The sequence below is a fragment of the Sus scrofa genome, chromosome 1 (assembly GCF_000003025.6).
Source record: "Sus scrofa isolate TJ Tabasco breed Duroc chromosome 1, Sscrofa11.1, whole genome shotgun sequence".
NCBI lineage: Eukaryota > Metazoa > Chordata > Mammalia > Artiodactyla > Suidae > Sus > Sus scrofa.
The window spans coordinates 74300061-74317828 of NC_010443.5; the positions used below are offsets into that span (position 1 = coordinate 74300061).

The following is a 17768-nucleotide window of genomic DNA, read 5'->3' on the forward strand; positions in this document are numbered from 1 at the left end:
GAGTCTGGCCAGTGGTGTCACATTTCTGCCTAAGAACTGAAGATCAAAGATAGAAAACACATTTTCTTTTCTCAACAAATTCTTAGAAATCACGACTGCTCCCTTAAAAAACTTTTGTCTTGATCTTTTAAGCAAATTACTGACACATGCATGACATGGTTGAATCGTAAAACATTATAGGAGTTCCTGCCATGATGCAGAGGAAACAAATCCAACTAGGAACGATGAGGTTGCTGATTCCATCCCTGGCTTCACTCAATGGGTTAAGGATCCAGCGTTGCCGACAGCTGTGGTGTAGGTCGCAGATGCAGCTCGGATCTGGCGTTGCTGTGGCTGTGGTGTAGGCCGGGGGCTCCAGCTCTGATTCGACCCCTAGCCTGGAAACCTCCATATGCTGCAAGTGCAGCCCTAAAAAAACAAACAAACAAAAAAAACCATTATAATGAACAAAAGAATCCAGACCAAAAAAAGAGCACCTGCTGGCCCAAGGACACACAGCTGGGATTTGAACCCAAGTCTGTATGACTCTGAGGCTTATCCTCTTTTTACTAGTCCCCAGCCACACCTCTTGGTTTATAGTCTGGGTTCCAGGCCTGCTGTTTGGGAGGCCCTTGGACAAGGCCCTTCCTGTGTCTGAAAATTGAGAGGCTTGGATTGAATTGCTTCTAAGATTCCTTATAGTTCTAGTGTCCTGTGAGTCTATGTCTAGTTCATTTTTAAAAATTTACTTATTTTGGAGTAGTTAACAGTCACATGATATAAAATTCAAAAATTTCCAAAGGGTATGTATAGATGTCACGGAACAGAGGCCACTAAGGAAACATGAGGACTGAAAGCAATGAGGTATTGGATAGGATCCTGGACAGAAAGAGATACTAGTAGAAAAGCTGGTGAAAGTCAATTTGGATTTTAGTTAAAAGTAGTGTACCAAGGCTCATTTATCAGTTTTGATAAAAACACTATGGTCATATAACATGAAGGAAGGAGTTCCCGTCGTGGAGCAGCAGAAACAAATCCGACTAGGAACCATGAGGTTGTGGGTTCAATCCCTGGCCTTGCTGAGTGGGTTAAGGATCTGGCATTGCCGTGAGCTGTGGCGTAGGTCGCAGATGTGGCTCAGATCTGGCGTTGCTGTGGCTGTGGTGTAGGCTGGCAGCTGTAGTAGCTCTGACTAGACCCCTAGCCTGGGAACCTCCATATGCTGTGGGTGCGGCCCTAAAAAGACAAAAGACAAAAATAAAAAAAGATGAAGAGAAACTGGATAAGGGGGTATGGAGGAACTCTTTGTATCGTCTTTATAACTTTTCTGTAAATCTAAAGTTTGTGGGGTTTTTTTTTTAAGAGTACACATACCATAAAATGTTTGCCTCTCACCTCTACCTTTGGGGCACCCAGTTCCTCCAACCAGGCAACCGATGTTACTTGTTTCTTATATAATCTTTCAGAGATACTCAATTAATAATCAGAAAAAATATCTATATTGCATAAGTATCATTTCTCAAAGCAGAAAGTATGTCTGTGAGATAAATTCCTGGAAGTGGAATTCCTGGGCGTATAGTTGATAGTTATTGCCAAATTGCCTTCCATGGAGGGTGTGCCAATTTATCCTCCTGCCAGACACTGTGTGTGAGAACCTGTCATTTCACCAACACAGACTGTTGTATGAGAGACCAGTTCACTTCAGTTTAAGTCAGACTGTCATCTCCCAAAATAGTCACGAACAGACCTCTCTAGAATGCTGCCAACAGAACACTGGGTCCATTCTGAAACACCCTGCCAAGGCAAGTGGGGTGGCTGCAGTGGCCAGGAGCAGCAAGGCTGTAAAGAAGTGATAGCAAATGATTAGCATTCCTAACTTTAGTCAGTACTGTCCTCAGGAGAAGACATTCACAGAAGGCCATTGTCTCTGCTCCACAGCACACAAAGGGTCAAGCCTTACACATTTGTTCATAGTGGGGGAAAAAACCCCGCAGGTCAAAGTGTTCAGATTACAGGTCCAGGAAAATCCCTTTGCCGAAGAAGGCAGCAAATCCTCGGTGCAGTTGAAAGGACAAAACTTTCTTCACCTCAGAGACTCTTCAATGAATAAACCGGTTAAACATGGTTTGGATTTAGTGAACATGAAAACAACTGGATTAACGTATAATCTAGCTAGAAAGGGGAGGAAATGTACCGAGAAGGCTAAGTAATGACAAAGCTGCAGTGTTTACATGTGCCAAGCAGAGATGGCCATTCCAGTTTTATAATCAAACTTTCTTAAATGTTTAGCTTTCTTTTAGATCAAGATAATGAGTGTCTGCTTGCATTGGACTCTTTGATAACAACACTGGCAGCAAGGCAACCGTGAGAGCACAAGGGGCAATGATGCCCAGGAGGCTGGGAGTCCCTGCTGTCAGGGTGGATTTTCGGGTCTGAGCCCTGGCTTGACTGCCAGCAGTCTGTGGAATCCATGTGGGAGACAGCAGCTCACACACATGGGCTTTAGAATCAGAGAGACCTGGGTTTGTATCCCACTTTCACTTTTTACTGGCTCTGTGACCTTGGACAAATTGCTTACAGTCTGTCTCAGCTGGTCAAATGGGGATGATACCCATCTAACAGAGCTGTTTTGAGAATTAAATGAGGTAATAGATGTGAAAAAGCCCAGGCTGAAACCTAAGCCCTCAATCGATGGTGGGTTGGTAATGTCCCAGCCTCCTGTCATGCATGCACACTAAAACACCAACAATGAGCGAACCTGCCCCACACCGTGCAGACTCAGGCACTTCCAAATCACATTCTGGAATGGGAAAGTTCCAAGATTTTTACACTGGGGTTTCTTGTCCCTTTTTGTGCCAAAGATCCCTACTCAGATGTTTATAAAAGCATAAAACATACAGGAATAAAAAAGAAACCAATTTGTTGAAATACATTTATTCAACTTTTTTTTTTTTTAACTTGTAAAATATTTGTGCCTTTAACGCATTAAACAAGATCTTGGGGGCAGGTCTAATGAATATAGTAATTTTCAAGCAATGAAGTATTTCAAGATCTGCAACAATAGGAGTTCCTGTCGTGGCGCAGTGGTTAACGAATCTTGACTAGGAACCATGAGACTGTGGGTTCAATCCCTGGCCTTGCTCAGTGGGTTAAGGATCCGGCGTTGCCGTGAGCTGTGGTGTAGGTTGCAGATGCGGCTCAGATCCCGCGTTGTTGTGGCTCTGGCGTAGGCCGGTGGCTATGGCTCAAATTGAACCCCTAGCCTGGGAATCTCCATATGCCATGGGGGCAGCCCTAGAAAAGGCAAAAAGACAAAAAAAAAAAAAAAAAAAAAAAAAAAAGATCTGCAACAATAAACATGATACACACTATTTGCATTTTTAAGTTGGTGACAATTTTAAGTTCTGCTCGTACTACTACTATGGTTTGCTCCCACGTTCCAAATGGAAAAAATGCAAAATTTCACACACACACAAATTCAGACACCAAGAACTCAGGTATTATAAAATATCACCATCTTTGGCCTCAAGGTGACTGATAAAAGGCATTTAAAAACTGTCAAACTTGGAGTTCCCGTCGTGGCGCAGTGGTTAACAAATCCGACTAGGAACCATGAGGTTGCGGGTTCGGTCCCTGCCCTTGCTCAGTGGGTTAACGATCCGGCGTTGCCGTGAGCTGTGGTGTAGGTTGCAGGTGTGGCTTGGATCCCGCGTTGCTGTGGCTCTGGCGTAGGCCGGTGGCTACAGCTCCGATTCAACCCCTAGCCTGGGAACCTCCATATGCCGTGGGAGCGGCCCAAGAACCAAGAGATAGCAACAATAACAACAACAAAAAGACAAAAGACAAAAAAATAAAATAAGAAATAAAATAAAAACTGTCAAACCAGCACTCCTTTATTTTACTCTTTCCCTCTGGCTTCTTTCAAGGTTTTCTTTTGGTCTTTAATTTTCTGCAGTTAGACTATGATATGCCTGTGTTGTTTTGTTTTGTTTTGAATTATCCCGATGTTCTCTCAAACTCCTTCAATCTGTGGTTGTTTTTAATTTTGGCAAGTTCTCAGTCATTAGAACTTCAACTATTTCTTTTGCTCTGTTCTCTTTTCTTTCTGATATTCCAATTACACGTATATTACACCTTTTGCAATGATCTGTTTTTGGAAGTTATTTTTTTGTTGTTTCCTCTTTGCATTTCAATGTGGAAAGTTTCTACTGACCTACCTTCAGATGCACTGATTCTTTCCTAAACTGTGTCACATCTACTGATGAGCCCAAGGAAGGCCTTCTTCACTTCTGTAACAGTGATTGTGATTTCCAGCATTTCCTTTTGATTCTGAGTTTCCTTTTCTCTAGTTACCTTGCCTTTCTGTTCTTGCATGGTTTCCCCCTCTCCCCCCATTAAAACTTTTAACATTTGGTAGCCAAGACATGGAAACAACCTAAATGTCTATTGACAGAGTAGTGGATAAAGAAGATGTGGTACATATATACACAATGGAATATTACTCGGCCATTAAAAGGAAATAAATAACGGCATTTGCAGCAACATGGATGGACCTAGAAATTATCATGCTAAGTGGTCAGTCAGACAATGAGACACCAACATCAAATGCTATCACTTACATGTGGAATCTAAAAAAAAGGACACAATGAAATTCTTTGCATAACAGATACTGACTCACAGACTTTGAAAAACTTATGGTTTCCAAATGAGACAGGTTGGGGGGCAGTGGGGGGATGCACCAAGGGTTTGGGCTGGAAATGCTGTAAAATTTGGTTGTGATGATTGTTGTACACCTATAAATGTAATAAAATTCATTAATTAAAAAAAAACTTTTAACATTTGGAGTTCCCACTGTGGTGCAAGAGAAATGAATCAGTCTAGTATCCATGAGGATGCAGCTTCGATCCCTGGCCTTGCTTAGAGGGTTAAGGATCCGGCGTTGCCATGAGCTGTGGTGTAGATCAAAAATGTGGCTCAGATCTGGCATTGCTGTGGCTGGGGTGTAGGCCAGCAATTGTAGCTCGGATTTGACCCCTAGCCTTGGAACTTCAGTATGCTGTGGGTACAGCATAAAAAAACAAAACAAAAAAACTTTCAACATTTATGTTATTTTAAATTCCCTGTTTGATAATTCCAATGTCTGTGTCACATCTGACTCTAGTTCTGATGATTGCTTTCTTTCTTCAGATTGCTTTTTCTCATCTTTTGGAACGCCTTGTAATTTTTTGTTGAAAGCCAGACAGACATGTTGCACTAGGTAACATAAACAGATAAACAAGCTTTATCTGTTTAAGATTTATGGTGATCTGGCTAGGGAATGTACTTGCTTAATGTTTGCTACGATTTTAGGCACCAGAGACTTCAAATTCCCCTAGTGTCTGTGCTTTGGTCTCTTTCTCAACTCCGGGTTTCCCTAACTACTCTGCAGAGTGTGTCTTGTAACTTTCAGCTATAACCCACTGTTACATTGGAAGCCTGGGTGTGATGGTAAAGTGGGGGATAGAGGGGCATTCTAGTTTCCAGATTAAGTCGCAGTGTTTAGTGAGCCTTTGACCTTCACATGTGATTCCTAATGGTATAGCTTTTTCCCTGGGCCCCTTCCTCCCTTCTCTGACTGATGCATTCTCAATATTTCCTTGAAGTCTTGACCCCTGTTTACTACACTTTCTTTTTCCTTTAGGTGATAACTAGAAGGCTAGAGGAGCTGTGGGATGAATATCCTTCCTCCAACAGGGAGGAATTGAACTCTAGGTCACAATGGGGCCCCAAACCACAAGATATTGTACAGATTCAAACTGGAGGCCACATTCTGGGCTATAAAGTTCTGGCTACAACACAAGTTAGGCAGTAAGGAGTCATGCATTTGCTGGTTTCTTATCAATTATACAAGTCAGGCTAGAACATTGTGCCCTTCTCCCTTGGTTAAAGAGAAGAAAGCGTGCCACCATCCTAAACCAAGTTAGAGGGAAAATGTGAATCTGCTGACTAAGGAAAGGGTTATTACCCCCTTGCTAAGTTTGTTTAAACAAGTCACTCAGATGGGCTACAAAAAAAAAAAAAAAAAAAAAAAAAATTCTTCTGAAAAATAGGAGGCATGCTATTGGCTTATCTTAAAAGGCCTTTTGAAAAGAATGACTTGAGATTATAAAGCGTTTTCCAAATACACAAAGTGCTTCATAACGACTCAGTAAGCTTTAAGGAATGCTTTTTTAAGTACATCACTTTTTTTTGTTGTGGAAAAGAAAACACCCCCATTCAAAGGGTAGTAGCATATTTGATATCACCACTGTTTAAAGGGGAATGGAGTTACAGGAATGAGAAGTATATAATTAGTAAATAATCCCTCTCAACAAGTGAGTTAAGTAGGAAAGCCTTCTAAAGGGAGAAAAGAAAAGCCGGACACAACACAATCAGTGCATATCAGAAATGCATTTTTATTTTTATTTGAAAACAACTTAAATTTTTAGACAAATGATTTTAGTATATAAATTTGATTTTGTTTTTATACAGAATATAAAGATTTCCCTCATTGATCTTCCATGTGAAGGGTATTACAAGCCTGAAGGGAGATACTTTCTGCACTCAAATGTGTCTCTTACATGTAGGGTACAGGAAACCAATGCGTAGTGCTTCCACACATAAATTAGGTCAAGTGACACCACATATTAAAAAGGGGATAAGAGAGATATTCTAGTTAATCAGATTCAAAAAGCAAACATGACACAAAAACTGTAGGTAAGACCAAGTCAGTAACTTTAGTTAGGACACTGCAGATTATACTGGAGTAACAGGCTTGTGAAGCTACAGCGTGAACCACATTAAAACAGCAAGGAAGAGCTATTTATATAGAAAGGCTGGAATGAGGGATTTTTCACTATAGCAAATTAACTTCTCGTCAACTGCCAAAACAAAACAAAACAAAACTGAGCATATGAGTGTTAGTATACTGAAGGCATGTTATACCAGTTTTTGTGCAGCATGCTAAAGTTAGTTAGAACTTCTTCACTGGTGCATATGAATCATTAATAGTCATGGAAAGTTTTTTTTGCCCCTTCTTGCCAATTTCAGGCATGTCTTATTTTAGATGGAGTATAGCTTTTATCTATTATTTCATCCTGTAAAAACATGTGAAGACAACGTTCATTCTGTGCCAGAGGATGACCAGCGACCCTAGGAATAAAAAATACAAATTCAGTCCCGTATTTTATAAAAGTAGGGGAGGGGTAACAAACATACACATTTTATGGTTAGGAAGCATGAACAATTTAGTAGTAACAAGTGTTATTCTGGGCTGCCCATAAAGCTATGGTCTATCAACTAAGAGTATATTTTCTTTCCTTTGATTCACAAGGGTAGTTTAGGAAAAAAACATTAAATCACTAGCTTTGCATTGCCTCTGGTATATGTACTCAGTTGACTTCTTTACATATTAGTTGGTTTATTCATAAGAAACCTAAATGAATTTTCATGTTAAAAGTGAAACGATGTCATTGATTCTAAGAATCCATTTTGAAGGAAAAGAAATAGCATTAGAATTAGAAATACAATGAAGTTCAATAAAAACCCCAAATACTAAGAAACAGGCACAAATATCCATTGTTCCCCAACCCCCCCCTACCCCGGGTTGGTTTGGGTTTTTGTTTTTTTGTTTTTTTTGCTTGTTTTGCTTTTAAAAGGTCTCCATTAGACTAAACACAAGATCAGACTGGGCAACAAGACTTCTATTTTAGAATTTAAAAAAAAAAAAAAAAAAACACCATCCAAGCTAGCACTACCTTCTCCAAAAAAAAAAAAGGTATGTTCATTAGAAGACAACAAAGGTTGTGTGCTACATGCTACAGTAGAAGACTAAAAGTTAAAGGCTTTGTATAACTTTCCCCTTTGTTGACCATTCACAGATCTTCAAATTACTAGATAAAAATTAAAGTGTCGTTAATAAATAAGCTCACACAACCATATCATATCATCTAGGAGTTGACTTTATCTGGGCAAACTTACAGCCAATGCACAATTATAGTGAGCCCTTTCCAGGCATAACTCTTCTGATCACTTTGGCTTTTAAAAAATGGCTATATTTCAAATAGGAATAAAATCAAAAGCTAGGGTCTGAGCTTATTAAAAATTTCTATAGTAGGAGTTCCCTCATGGCTCATTGGGTTAAGGATTAGCATTGTCACTGCTGTGGTGCAGGTTCAATCCCTGGCCCAGGAACTTCTACATGCTGCCACCAAGTTTCTAAAGTAAAAGATGAACAATACCAATCTTCTTATGTTTTCAAAAGATTTGGCCATGAAAAGTTTAAATGTGCACGCTTACACAAAGACATGTTGACAACACCTCCTACATCTGCAATCAGACAAAATGATTTCAAGTGTATTGTAGGTTTTATTGTTCCATGCTAGAACATACCTTAAATCAGAAAGAATCATAAGTAAAACTGTGTTTCTTAAATGCTGTAATTTTAAATGTAATTTGCATAAATTAACCATGAAAAACAAATACAAAACTTAGGTCAATACAAAGATACTCATATCAATCACTCAAGAGTATTAATATTTATCACATGATATTCAACTTGTTATATATTTTTACTTTGTTTAAATGATATAAAAAGTTAGGAATTGACCAAAAGGAATTACTACAGTTCAGTCTGAAATCTAAATTACCAGCAGTCACCTAGTCATCTCAGAACACTATTCACTCTTACATCTTAAGGAACAGAAAGCACTTACTTGTTTATAAACTGCTCCAGCCCTTGCTTCCTTTCTTCAATAAAATTGTCATCAAATATTCCATCATCTCCTCTAAAAGGAAGTTGACGCAAAAATGCTTTCCCAGGGAGTGGGGGAACTACAACCTAAAACAGGTAAGGAAAGTTCTTGAACATGCTTGCTGAGTTGGAAAAGTTTACAGAGCATAACACAAAGATGAGAGCTATGAGAGCCATCTTACTGTTAAACTAGTTTAAAAAAATACACTTAAAAAAGATTCAATGTTTTGGAGGCAAGATAACCAAAATGCCAGAACAGTCCATTAGACCAAAGCTCTTCAATGGTAGGGCCTGTAGCTTATTTCATTTTTCCTGGACTCACCAAAGCACAAGAATACAAAATAAAGGTTACCATGCCCCTCAGACAGTTCTGATGTCACTTGGGAAAGACAATGCTTTTTCACAATGGTAACCAAAGAGATCAAACACAAACTCTCAATTAAATGAAGCAATAAAACATCAACAATATTCTCTCTAGCATGGTCAGACAAGAATTTTGTGGTTAATTTCTTCCATCTCAATTTGGATATAATCTTTCATACTTGTGTTTGAGGTTATGACAAAATAATTGACTCTACTTGTTGCCACTCTTCCATTTCCTAGGCTAAGAAACATGTCAACTTTCTTCCAATCCCACTATCCTATCCTTCCCCAAGTACCCATCATTTCTTCCTTCCCACACTAAAGGAACATCCCAAATTTTCCCTGTTACAGCCTAACTATCCTCTAGTGACAACTTATGACTGATCTCCCTTTTCTGGTAATTACCTGAGCTCAAATATTTGTTTCAATTAAATAGCACTTAGCTATTTATTTCACAGGACAGTTGGGTTCTCTATCCCAAGGTTTCTCAACCATGGCACTATTAACATTTTGAACTAGATAATTCTTTGAACTGGGAAGGGGAGTGGGTTTCTTGTACACTGCAGAAAAGTATGTATGTATTCAACAGCATCCTTGGCCTCCACTCACTAGATGTCACCAGTAGGCACCCCACAGCTGTTAGAATAACAATGATCTCTAGACACTGTCAAAATGTCTCCTTGGGGACAAGCTGCCCCTGGTAGAGAACCACCAATCTATGCTATTAATGCCTTCAAATCAAGGACCTTGTCTCAGGCGTCTTACAGTTAAGCCCAAATATCTGTTAGATGACTAACCATTTAGCTGAATCCTTATCTTACATTAAAACAGAGAAAAGGTGTGGGCAAACAATTCAAATAAGGAGAAATATAAACATAGTAATAAAATTATATTTATTCCAAGAAGTAAAACCTAAAACCCTTGATGCAGTTTCTATCCTAAAACAATAGCTCAACAAGGTAAAAACAGGAAAGATCAACACAACTTCATATAGATAAGCAAAAAACAAAGAGCAAAAAAGAAATAAAAAATCAAATGCCCAAAATAAACTTTATAATTCTTTCCTGGATCTACTCTCCTCAGATGACCCAAATGATTAAGACACCTAAAGATTTATCTTTCTAAAAATACTAAGTTTCTTAGTATTTTTTCAATCTCTTCCCTATATTAGTATTTGTCAAGTTGCAGGGAACTGAAAACTGAAAAACATGATCACTCATGATCACTGAGCTCCAGCAGAATAGCTGTAAGATGAGCAGGGATATCTGTATCTATAAAGTTATTATAAAAAAGGGAATCTAGGAGTTCCCATTGTGGCTCAGTGGGTTAAGAACACAACATAGTGTCTGTGAGAATGTAGGTTCAACACCTGGCCTGGCTCAATGGGTAAAGTATCTAGTGTTGCTGCAAGCTGCAGTGTAGGTCACAGATGCAGCTCAGATCTGGTGTTTTCCGTGGCTTGGGCGTATGCCTCAGTTGCAGCTCTGATTCAACCTCTAGGCCGGGAATTTCCACATGCTGGTGTGGCTGTAAATAAATAAATGAATAAACACATAAAAAATAAAAAATGGAATATAGAATCAGCGCACTGAATAATGACCACTGAATAATGACCACCATCAGTTCAGGGTAAAATTTAGCATGAAATTTAAGATTAATACAGAGATACATTCTTACTAATATTCAAAATAGTCATCAATGGTTAGTGATGCTGTAAGCAACAGGATTAAATAATCACCTGGTTTGTCCAGCTAAGATCTCGAAGATCTTTTTTTTTTGTCTTTTTGCCTTTTCTAGGCCCGCTCCCACGGCATATGGAAGTTCCCAGGCTAGGGTCTAATCGGAGCTGTAGCCACTGGCCTATGCCAGAGCCACAGCAACGAGGGATCTGAATGGTGTCTGCAACCTACCCCACAGCTCACGACAACATTGGATCCTTAACCCATTGAGCAAGGCCAGGGATTGAACCCGCAACCTCATGGTTCCTAGTCAATTTGTTAGCCACTGTGCCACAACGGAAACTCCAAAGATCTCGAGGATCTTAAACATCAAATTGTTTTTGCTTAAATAGTCTGAAAAGATCAATTTAAAAGTCATGAATCTGATGACGTGTATGTGGGGCATGAAGGAGACAGGAGGATATTTAGCCAGAATAATAAAATGAAACATACTGATTTAAAAGCTCATTTAACCATAATGACCAGTAAACACAATAAATCACCCACTTTCTAATCCAGTATAACAGATCTTAATTAAAAGTACTAATATATAAAACAATTAATTGTTCTTAGCAATTCTAATATAAGTACAACTTTCACAAAGGTTAAATGCCCCAAATAATTAAACGGTCTCATGTTAAAAATGAAGTATTGTGCTTCAAAGGACTCCATCAAGTGAAAACAATGCACATTATGGGAGAAGATTTGCAAATTGTAAATCCAATAAGGGACGTAAGAGTTGTTTTTAAAAAATACATATTCTAGATATAATTCAGTAATAAAAGAAAATTAAATGGGCAAAGGATCTAAAAAAATGTATTTCTACACAAGATATATAAAAGGCTGCTAAGTATATGACAAGATGATCATCATCATTTGCCATGAGGATAATGAAAGCCACAATGATATACCACTTCACACACACTATATGATAGCTATAATAAAGAAATCAATAATAGTAAGTGTTGGTGAGGATGTGGAGAAAGTGGAACTCTCAGACATTGTTGGTGGGAATGTAAAAATGGTATAGCTGCTTTTGAAAATAGCCTGAGAGTTCCCCAACAGGCTAAACACAGTTATCACATGACCCAGTAAATCCACTCTTGGGTATATACTCCAAAGATACAAAAACTATGTCTAGGCAAAAATCTGTACACAAATGTTCACTGCAGCATTATTCACAATAGTCAAAAAGAAGGAACAACCCAGATGTCTGCCAATGATAAATGGATAAAGAAAATGTGATCTATCCATACAAAAGAATATTTTGGGACAATAAAAAGAAATGAAATAGTGATTAATGATACAAGAGGATGAACCTTGAAAACAAGCTCAATGAAAGAAGTCAAACACAAAAGACTACGTATTTTATGCTTCTATTTATATGAAATGTCCAGAACCAGCAAATCTATAGAGAAAGTAGATTAGTGGTTGTTTATGGTTGGGTGAGGAAGAGTTGGAGGTGAAATTGGTATTGATTCCTAAATGGGTATGGGGTTTCTCTTATAGAGTGATTAAAATGTCCTAAAATTCATGAAATGCTTATTTAACACTCCAGTGTGCCAGGAAGCAAAGCCAAAATCATATCAAACTTTTTCTCATAAATCAGAGAGAAAAAGACAAATACTGTATAATCTCACTTATTTGTGGAATCTAAAAAAAGTCATAATCATAGAAAAAAATAGTAGAACAACCACTGGTTTTCAGGGTAAGAGGTGGGGAAAATGGGGAGACAGTGGTCAAAGGATACAAACTTACAGTTAAAAGATGAGTAAGTTCTGAAAATCTATGGTTCAACAGCATGGTGACTACAATTAACAAGATTATACTGTACTAGGAGTTCCCATCTTGGCGCAGTGGAAACGAATCCGACTTGGAACCATGAGGTTGCAGGTTCGATCCCTGGCCTTGCTCAGTGGGTTAAGGATCTGGCGTTGCCGAGAGCTGTGGTGTAGGTCCCAGACACGGCCTGGATCTGGCGTTGCTGTGGCTATGGTGTAGGCTGGCAGCTGCAGCGCCGATGTTACCCCTAGCCTGGGAGCTTCCATATGCCGTGGGTGCAGCCTAAAAAAGAAAAGAAAAAAAAAAGAATCAAACAAAAACTCCCTATCTAAAGTGACAGAAGTATTAACAAACCTTATTATGGTAATCATTTCACAATATATACATATATCAAATCACTGTTACATAACAAACTTACACAATGTTATCTGCCAAAAATATCAATAAAGCTAGAAAAAAAGACACTTTTCCTATGGTCATAAAAATTTTTTTGTTACCCCAAACTTTCCTAACTTGTTTTATACATTTAAATCTTCACACCATCTATAATTTATATACAGTGAGTTTATTCCTAAATGGCCAAATGTTTCAACCCCATTTAACTAAGTATTAATTACTTTCCTCACTAACTGACAATGTTCCAATAAACACACGGTCAGCTTCTAAATTCTTTGACATCCTGCTCGTCATCGATTTACACGTCCCTAAAGCAACACCACACTGTTAATTACCAGTCTTAACATATGGTCTGATGTCTGCAGGTGCTCAATTATTGTTGAAAATAATTTTTGGCTATTCTGATTCTAAAGTTCTATATAAATCTGCAAAATTTTAAAGAGTGACATTAAGTTTTCTATTAAAATTTTTAAAAATCTATAAATAAGTTAGGAGGTACTGCCTTATTTCCATCAGGTCTACTGCTAAAAAGCTACCTCAAGTGAGGATAAAGCTCTCCTTGCACTCCCTATTTCCCTTAATTTTGTTTTGTAGAGCACATTACCATCTAACATACTATAAATCTTTTTTTTTTTTTTTTTTGGTCTCCTTTCACCACTACCCCAACTTACCCAATAAAGTACCATAAAAGTGGGAACCTTAATTTGTTCACAGCTCCATGTAACTCAAAGATCACAAAGAATGAGCTCTCAAATGTTTATAATGTAAATGAATTTTCAAAAGTAAATATTCCAAACTAGGAATATCGTATTTCTGTTTATTAGGGTCTTCTTTTTGTCTTTCAATTAAATTTTAAAGATTTCTTTACATGAGTTTTATATTTACGGTTTTACTTCTAAGTATTTTATACCTGGATATTCTTTTGAGTAAAATGTTCTTCCCTGTTTGATGGAATGCTATGATCTGTGTATGCTGCTATTGTATCCAATCACCTTTAACTGCTTAAGGAAGTTTTCCTTCCATTTCTAGCTTACTACACTTTGGAAGAGAGCATAAGCCAACCTTACCCTACCTTAGGGTTCCTAGCATACCCGCTTTTTAACCTACTACACCGTAGTCACAAGGTAATTTTTTGTCATTCTGAGTGTACCATGCCCTTTCATGACTCTATGTCATAGATGTCATTCTGACATAGGGCTGAAATAGAGGACATTAGAATAAGAACTTGTTCTATGTTGCAGCCAAAGCCACCAAGTTTTAAGAGAAGACAATTCTTACCAAGATATACAACACTGTTCTAAAACTTCGGGTAGCAACACATTAGCAGATCATGGCCATCATTTAAAAAGCTAATCTGAGGAATATCAGTACTTATGGTACAGAGTAAGGTAAGTACTGGTTTATGAAACTTATGTTATATATAATGTGTGATGATTTTTTAAAATGTATTGAGTCAATAAAAAAATTAGAAATATACTGACACAGGAGATGTATTGAGGAAGAGAAATTTAGCAAGGTCGGGGGTGGAGGGAAGGCAGACAAGGAAGATGAGGAAACAGAAGGAAGTAACAGCAAGAAAGTTCTAAGTAAGTGTTATCTAAGTGTGAGTCAGCAAAGGCCTCAACTGGGGCACTAAAGTAGACATGAAAAGGAAGAGTTCTAAAGAAAAATTACACACTTGCCCCATCGCCTATAAAGTAAAATGAATTGAATTATTCAAAAAAATGTATTTGCTTTTACCTACTTAATTAAAGATAATTTTCCTGAGAGCCCTTAAACATTAAAATTTGGAATGTTTTGCTTTAAAGTTACATTACAAATAATTCTTACCTTGCTCTCTCTTTCTAATTCACTTCGAAGCCATTCAAAGTCACTGTATCTTCTTCTAACGGTAGATTCCTTCAGCTTGAAAATAGGCAGATTTGTCTGAAACAAACAAACAGTCATTCTTAAGTTGAAGCATGTTACAGGGACTTCAAAAAAGTGTGTGTGTGATCTGTCTGATAATATGCCTAGCTACCTGAAGAAAAGCGTAACATTATTAAGATGACATTTTACCTCCAATAAAACTTGGCCATTAAAAAAAAGTATGGCATTTATACTAGTATACAACTTTCAAAATGCATGCCTGAGACTTCCCACTGTGATGCAACGGGATTGACAGAGTCTTGGGAGTGCTTGAGAGGTTCGATCCCCAGCCCAGCACAGTGGGTTAAGAATCTGGCATTGCCACAGCTATGGCTTAGGTGGAGACTGTGGCTCCAATCTAACCCGTGGCCAGGGAACTCCATGTGTCACAGCTGGCCAAAAAGGGAAAACATAAATAAAATATAATGCATATGTTTTTTTTGGGATGTCATTCCGCCTGAGGTTACATAAATCTAAGTCTTTTTTTTTTTTTTTTCCTATTTCAGTGACCTGCAAAAATGTTAACTGAATAGGAGATGAAGCTAGCTCTGACTGCTATCCAGTTTAGATACAGTTTAGTATACAATGCTCATGGGGAAAGAGATGTTAACTACTTTGAGATGAAATACAAAATATTTTGTTATTATGAAATTACATGTTTTATAATGAAAAAAACAAATTATTCTTAATAGTCTTCTTAAAAAGAAAACAGAAAAAAAAAAATCTTGTTGCATTCTCATTGTGGCTCAGTGGGTTAAGAACCCAAGCAGTGTCCATGAGGATGTGGGTTTGCTCTCTGGCCTCACTCATTGGGTTAAGGATCATCATTACCACAGCTATGGCATGGGCTGACAGATGCCACTCCGACTGGACCCCTAGTCTGGGAACTTCCATATGTTGCAGGTGTGACCCTAAAAAGACAAAAATAAATTAAAAAAAAAAAACACTTTTTTTTTTGTCTTTCTTTTTTTAGGGTCGCACCTGTGGCATATGGAGGTTCCCAGGCTAGGGTCAGCAACAAAGGATCCGTTAACCACTGAGCCATGATGGGAACTCCCAATAAATAAAATTTTTTAACAAAGAAAAAAGAAAAGTAATAGCAGGGAAAGAGTGAAATGCTACCAGCAGGAAACTAGGAGTCATATACATTGGGTAAGGGCCATCGATCCAGAGCTTACAGGATGAGAACAAGCTTAGGAACTAAAAACATAAACCTAGGACCTTGAGGTTACATCAGAATGGAAGACTGTTCTTTACAAAATGGAAAGACCACCTCTGTCAAATTCTTTTTTTTTTTTTTTTTTTTTTTGGCTGTGCTCATGGCATTTGGAAGTTCCCAGGCTAGGGATTAAACCTGCGCCACAGCAGTGACAACGTCAGATCCTTAACTGCCAGGCCACCAGGAAACTCCCAGTCAAATTCTAAACTTAAAGAAGATTTCTATTATCTTTTGCTGATCCCTATTAAAAAGAAAAAATAACTACCAAATATAATTTAAAATGGTTTATGATTAAAGACTATTAGCAGAAGCTGTATACCACAAGTTTATAACCAAAAATGTATTTTAAAATGCACATAATAACACAAAGTGTTAGGGGACAGAAATGACCTAACACAATTAATGCCGTACCATATTGAAAATGCTATTTAATACTATATACCCTCACATTCTATTTTGTCTTTAATTTGGTCTTTGCACTTGTAGAATGTCAAACTGTTTTAAAGCTGAAAAGATAAAGTGCCACCAGAAGGAAAGACTGGTCCTTCAGGGACATCATCATCATCATGTAAAATTTACCCCTAAGAAAATTCCAATCATTTGTTAAACTAAATGCCATTACTAAGTGTCATTTGGCAAAAGAAAAGCTTTTTATTCAGGACCTTAAACCCGTTTTGTAGTGGTTTAGATTTTTTTCCGTGTATTAACTTCTCTATGTTGTATACCTTACAGCTTAGAATTTTCTACAGACGCTATTGGGCATAACACTGTATAGGTTTCAAGCATGAAACCAAATCTCAAAGGAGGTTTAAAAGCACTTGAATTTTCTTTCCCAGGTAACCACAACATTTGTTCATTGTATTAATGACTAAGAGCAAAATTGCACCTAACAAGACTCTTATTATACTAAAAGTCAAGCTTATATTTAGAGATGCTGGCTTGCTGTATGAGAGGGGTATTCTCATTCCCCACAGGGAATAAAATCAGGTCCCCCGGAGAGCAGGATAGTAATTCCCAGAAAGAAAGCACTGGATTATTTCTCTCTAATTTCACTCACTGGCTTTTTAACCAAGTTCACCCTTCCGCATTAAAATATTAAGTCTTTGTAAGTGTCTAAAGATAGAAAGGCCTTTACAGAATAGTGTTTTCTGCAGGTGAGATTTTACATTCTGAATTCCCTCCTCTCAAATTACTTTACAAAAGGGATTAGCTGCTCTCTTTATTCAGTATGTTAAGATCAAGCTTGTGAAAAGAGTTCCCTAAGAATTTTCATACTTCTGGGTACGGAAGTCTATAAAGTTAATCTCTGAAACAACATATCAAGCTTACAGGTACAATGTTGAGAGAAAAGCGCCAATTCAGCTCATTTTACCTCCATTTTCCCTTTTGAACTTTTGACACAATCATGATTATATCTGATTCACTTTAATAGAAGAGTAGTGGGAGGGAGAAAAAGACCATTCCTTTCTATGATTAGCTAATAGTTTGATAGATTATATTATATATTTAAAAAGGATCCTAGCTTAGGAAAATCTCATAGTTTTCTCAGCTGGCTATATATATATTTCTTTATATGAGGACTGCTTTAGAGTTTTGATAAAGTCATGTCAAGTAATTCTTAGCATTATCTGCC

General features: G+C 37.7%; 1 protein-coding gene across 2 annotated transcripts in view; it reads right to left on the minus strand.

Annotated features, from left to right (window-relative positions):
- The window catches only part of SNX3 (sorting nexin 3), a 43286-nt gene continuing 31907 nt past the window's right edge, over positions 6390-17768 (minus strand). For both annotated transcript variants that reach the window (XM_021090786.1, XM_021090785.1), the window contains exons 2-4: positions 14839-14934; positions 8712-8836; positions 6390-7149 (exon numbers count right to left, since the gene is read on the minus strand). In XM_021090786.1, the coding sequence (XP_020946445.1) occupies positions 7044-7149; positions 8712-8836; positions 14839-14934 (327 nt within the window). In that variant the 3' untranslated portion in view covers positions 6390-7043. The remainder of the gene's footprint in view (positions 7150-8711; positions 8837-14838; positions 14935-17768) is intronic.